Source organism: Primulina eburnea, chromosome 11 (assembly GCF_022965805.1).
Source record: "Primulina eburnea isolate SZY01 chromosome 11, ASM2296580v1, whole genome shotgun sequence".
In the NCBI taxonomy this organism is placed as follows: Eukaryota; Viridiplantae; Streptophyta; class Magnoliopsida; order Lamiales; family Gesneriaceae; genus Primulina; species Primulina eburnea.
The window spans coordinates 10,540,630-10,546,627 of NC_133111.1; the positions used below are offsets into that span (position 1 = coordinate 10,540,630).

The 5,998-nt window shown below is 36.6% G+C and overlaps 1 protein-coding gene across 1 annotated transcript; it reads right to left on the reverse strand.

Moving 5' to 3' along the window:
• Positions 1–2,221: 2,221 nt before the first annotated feature.
• On the reverse strand, positions 2,222–4,730 carry LOC140805961 (U-box domain-containing protein 19-like). The gene has a single exon (XM_073162348.1). The coding sequence runs from the start codon at positions 4,581–4,583 to the stop codon at positions 2,400–2,402; it is 2,184 nt and encodes a 727-aa protein (XP_073018449.1). The 5' UTR covers positions 4,584–4,730; the 3' UTR covers positions 2,222–2,399.
• Between the last annotated feature and the right edge of the window lie 1,268 nt (positions 4,731–5,998).

Consider the following 5,998-nt stretch of genomic DNA (forward strand, 5'->3'; position numbering starts at 1 on the left):
ATGGTAAGCTTCAAAAATAGATATATGTCATCTAGTTTCATTGGTATATTCTTAAAGTGATGAAAACGTCTCAAGTCCTTTGCTTGTATGATCAATGGACGAGATTGTCAAGTGATATTCCTACATATGAGAGGAGTGGGTCTCATGTGAGATCATTTCACGGATCTTAATCAGTGAGACGGATAACCTCTACCCATATTCACAATAAAAAGTAATACTCTTAGCATAAAAAATAATTCTTTTTCATGGATAACCCAAATAAGAGATCCGTCTCACAAATACGACCCATGAGACCGTCTCACACAAGTTTTTTCCACATGAGAGTACGATTTGAGCTCATAAGGGATGCACATTTGATCGGTGACATATACAATTTGTTGTTCAAAATATATGGAAAAACAGTACAGATATGCAATAACCAAACAAGCGTGCTGTTCACAGTAGAGAAAGACTAATGTATAAACCAGCAAATCAGTATCTTGGAGAAAACAATAGTATAATGCTTAATTTAATCAAACCGAGGCCTGTAGCTTGTACAGTTTCCTTAAAACAGATTCGCCCCCTCCGGTATGTGCTTCGAGGATTCAGCGGACGTCTGTTTCCCAGGATACAACGGGCAAACCAGCAGAGTTGCAGCACAAAGCACTATGCTAGCGAACAAAATCAGTACCTGAACTTTATCAGTGAAGAGAGCAGAAGCAGAACAGCAGAAGCAGTACTGTAGCAGAACAAATACTGTAGCAGAAGCAGTACTGTAGCAGTAGCAGTAGCAGAAGCAGTACTGTAGCAGAACGGTACTGTAGCAGAACAAAACTACTGTAGCAGAAGGACTACTGTAGCAGAACAGAAGTTCAGCAGAACGCAGAAGTATAGTGAGAGAAAGTGGATTTTCGGTAGTATTTCTAGGCTAGGCTCATCCCCTATTTATACATGTCAATACCATCCATATGAAAGGCCACATATTGCCTTAAATATGCCTTAAAGATGGTAGATGAAGCACCAACAGTTGGGGAAATGAAGCACCAACAGTTATGCCATACGAAAGGTCTCAAGGGCATGTGAAAGGTCTCATCTGAAAAAAAAAACAAAAAATGGCATAGACTGCTAGGCGATTTTTGCCTTGATCAGTCCGACATTCGACGCGCCCAGGTCGCGCTCGTATGCTTTCACACAAGTCAAGCCTTTTTTCCACTGCAAATCGGGCCCATGATTTGTACCCCCTGCGCCTGTGTGCGCGAGAGAGCCTCTTGACCAATCATTGTTACATCTCCATAAAGTGTAACACAATCCCACCTTTCCAAATTTCCATTCACTCACATAAAAAGCCCATAAGCCTAAAAGCCCACTTTTAATCCAACACAATTCGAGTGAGATTAATTTTTATGATTATTTTGGACTCTCGTATCCAAAATTAAATATGCATATCTATAATTGGATAATCCAATTATAAAGTGATATATCAAGTTTAAATTTTGGATTAAAAGGATTGCATTTTCACGCTCAAATAATGGACATTGCTACAACTTTGAGTGCTTCCAAAGGAAAGTTCCACTAACATATTGCCTAAAACATTGACATCGGCATGGTATAAAATTTGGCAAGAAATAAGTAGGCACCCTCTTCTCACATAAGTTGGCGAAAGCAGAAGCTAAAGGGTGGACCTATAAAATTGAACGTGTTCATTCGGCCTAGGATTTATATATATAAATTTAGAAGACGATCGTCTTTACAGGAGGCCCGCACATTTGTTGTGCACACACACACACACAGATATAATATATATATATATATATATATATATATATATATATATATATATATACATATATATATCTGTATAATATTTCAGTTCTTATTTTATTGTTGTGGTCATGTCAAAACATATATATATAATAGAATTTTTTTTAAAAATAAACTAATTCATGCCATATATTTTCTATCAGAAAAGAAATCGATTCATATGTATATATCAAGCAATGCTAATTACTAATGTTTGAAAACAAATTCATATAATAAAGCTGAAATCATGAAAACACTAAAATTTGGAGGATACATGTATTAGAATTTATAATATATTTCAATTACTCCAAAACTACTAGTGTTAGAAATTTTAATTCAAACTCTTTTTCCTCGAATCTAATATTTTTATCCTAAGACCATCTCGAATTTTAATCCCACCAAATTAAAAGAACTCGTGTAAAAGCTGCAATAAATCTAAAACTATAAAAAAATAATGGATGTTCACTCTTAATTACAGCAATAAATAAAATTCCTACAAAGAAATTAGCTCCAGGAGAAAAAGGAGCTTGTAATCCCCAAGCCATCAAACCACGTGATAGCAAAGAAATCCCCAACAAAAAAATAAGCATATGTACCCAAAAAGAAAAAGAAAGGCATCGTCAAACATGGACAAAGTGTTCTTGCCTCAGCTCGGCGATTTGAAAAGCAGCCCTCGTTTCACTAAATCTCTGCAAGATTTTAGTCAGTGATCTTGCTATTTTGCTGGCATGGGATGATGTTCCATCAGCAATAACCGAATAAAGCGCAGACATTAAGGGAGCATCCTTTGCCAAGATAGACACAACACCATCTCCACAGTTCAGGCACAAAGAATGCAGAATCGATATGCAGTATTCCTTTCCAGCACGTGTTTCGATGGTCTGTAGTTGTCGTAGAATCAAGGGAAGAGACGCCGCCTCCAAAATTTGGATCGATCCAGTTATATTATCCGCCAATGTGGAAAGAACTGCTAATGTATCTGTTTTAAGCTCAAATCTGTTGCAAGATGATAGTAGGTTTAGAAGTACTGGTACGGCCCCTGATTCTATAGCCTTTTGCCGGTTTTTGTGACGTATTTGTACTGCGAAGAGAGCCACCACGGAGTTTTTTCTCCCGCATGGAGTCCCTTCTTTGATCAGCTCGATTAAGGCAGGGATTGTTTCATGGTTTTCTCCCATGATCTTTCGGTTTTCGTGGGTAGAAGAGAGGTAAAAGATCGTTGCAGCTGCGGTTTGTCTGGATTCTAACTTCAATCCTGTTTTAAGAACTCCGACAATTGAGTTCAATCCCTTGTTCTGCATAATTACTTTCTGGCCTTTTGGCTGTTTTGACAGCTTCAACAAGGCTGACATACCGTTTTCCTGAGTAGCCGGATCCGTCGAATGAAGCAAAGCAAGTAGATATGGGACACAACCTGATTCGATCAAACAAGACCTATTAAACAGATTCGACTTGGAAAGTAGGCGAATTTCGTGGGCAGCCTTGTTTTTTTGATAATCTGTACCACAACATAATTTTGATGTAAGCAACAGAGACAAGAATTTGATGGCTTCCTCATTGGTGGGACTTCCCGGTGAAATTGTCCTTGAAATATCTCTATTCTTCTTCCTCGACTTTGCCAAAGAGACACCATATTCTGTGCAGAACTGTTGGATCAGCTTCCGAAGACTTGTGTTAGGCACCAGTTCAGTGCTTGCGAGCTTCTCACCGGTAACGGGACAGACAAAATTCCCTGATTTGAGCCATTTTTTAATCGAGGCTCGATCGTAGGTCTGCCCGGTTGACACTGTAACGGGATCGGTCATAAGCTCTAGTGAAATGGGGCACAGAAATTCTTCAGGATTCAAGCAACTGAGTGTTTCAAGATTATTATTTCTCCCATCAGTTTGGTCCAAAATCCCGGAAAAATCAGAATACTCGAATATGATGCCTCTGCAGTAACTTAATAATCCGAGTAAACTGCTTAACAAAGGTATTTCTCTTTCATCACAACCTACACATTCCGCCTCAATTTCTTCGTTCAAGAATTTAATCTCCTCGTGGCAATCACCCCATGTTTTGATGCCCAGATAATCGAGAATCTTCTCCATCATAGAAACAGTGGGACAGACTTTGTTCTCGAATTGATTCATTACCAGGATCACCATCTTCATTGCTTCTTCATCTCCAGGATCGAGCACGAATTTCGCCTTCCGGGCTTGCTTAGATAGCATTTGTACCAGCTCCTTAGTTTCATACGGAACTTCAATTGAATTTAATGGAAGAACATCGAGGGCAGTCGCTACGGAACGAATCGATACCTGAAACTGGGTAGCTACCAAGTGGGACTTCATCAAAATCCAAAATCTAGCTCCTTCACGCGTGCAATCTTCCATCAAGAACTGAATCTTTTGAAACGTGTGGTGAAGCTCCGACAAGCAAAGAACAATAGGATTCCACATACTCGGAGAATGGTCTCGGATTTCCTCAAAAAAAATCGAAAGAATCTCAATTTGGCGGATCGATTCACGGGCGTTTCTTCGCTGAGTTGCGAAGAATTTGGATTTGTAACTGCATATGCTGCGAGAGATGGTGATCAGAGATTCCAAAAGGGTCGCCGGAGATATGCCCTCGCAGGGCTGAACCACCGGAAAACTGAGAACTCGGCGACTATCTTGGTCGATCGTAAGCGCCATGGATGGGATAAAGAAGAGTTTCGGAATTCTGTTTCTCAACTGAACAATTTGAATTTCTGTTGTGAGTAAATAGATAGGAAGGCTTAAACCGCAGGATTTTGGGGGACACGTGGCGCCATCTGAGCGCATGCTCTCGGACTTTTGAAGATACTGGACACGTAGGTTAAAGGAATTGGATTTGCGGTGTGTCTCTTTTCTTATTTTGTTATTATTTAATCAATTATATATTTTGTTTGAATAAATATCTTTCTTTCTTTTATAAATATTAAAAAGTAGACGAAATATTTATCTTTTCGTATTTGAATTTTATCCTAGAATTATCATATTCATTATAATTTTTTCTAGCTACGATTTTTTCAATTTTTTAAATTTTTCGAGTAGCCATTTCGTTCGATTAATTGATTAAAATTACTAATTAAAATCAATTTAATTGACCAAATTTTGGTCCACGTTACACATCTTATATAATATCTGCATTAATTTTACTTACATTATATATATCTACATAAAATATAAATTTAATTTTGAAATTGATGAGATGAAAAGAACTTAAATTAGTTTTCTGCCGACACGGACGGAAAATTTGAAGGAAATTTCGTTAAATATTATTAAATAATAATTACGTGTGCTTTCTTTCAAGATATTACTACGTAACACATCATTATTAAAATAAGTGTTGACGTCTTAGCAAATTCTGATTATGTGGATTGAGATATATCTATTAACCATATTATTTAATTTAATTCAAAAAAATCACCAAATTATCATATTATCATATATCTATCCTATATATATAAATGTCAACGTCCTTGGTGGTCGAATTTTGTTTTTCACGTGATCTAATCATAACTACAATATATAATCCAGTTTAAAAATTCAAAATTTAGCATAGTATCTCTACAAATCACATATTTAATGTAACTGCATTATCCTTGTCCAAACGAAAATTTAAAATTATAACAAAATTTAATGAATCAACTCGATCTATTAGTGATCATGATCATTCATATACGTAATAGTCATTATTTTACACACGTGATGTGTGTGTGTCATTCGCTAGTCTACATAAATACCTAAATACATATATATTTGGCTGCTGTTGGTTGGCTGAGTCACCATGATTTACCTCCTCTCACATTCCTGTCGGGCCGGAGGTGAGAGGCGCTATATATATATATATATACACACACATATATATTTGTTCAAACCACCAAATAGTGTTGATCTTTGTAGGAGACTGCTTCCTATGTTACATCATCCACTTTGATTAGTTGGAGTCCTACTATGCTAATCAATCATTATTCATAATATCTTACTGTATCAAAGTTCAGTACTATTTATCAACTTATTCTTAATTGATTTAGGTGAAACTTTAATGAAATTTAGGATTTTATCCTAATTTAATTGTACTAACAACCAAAATTGTCAGATAAATTGGTAACTTCAAACACTATTCCTTTTCGGTTTCGCTTTAATAACTATTTGATTACGAAAATGCCACAACTCTTCTTTTTTGTTTGTCCTTTGCCGAGTATTTAATTACA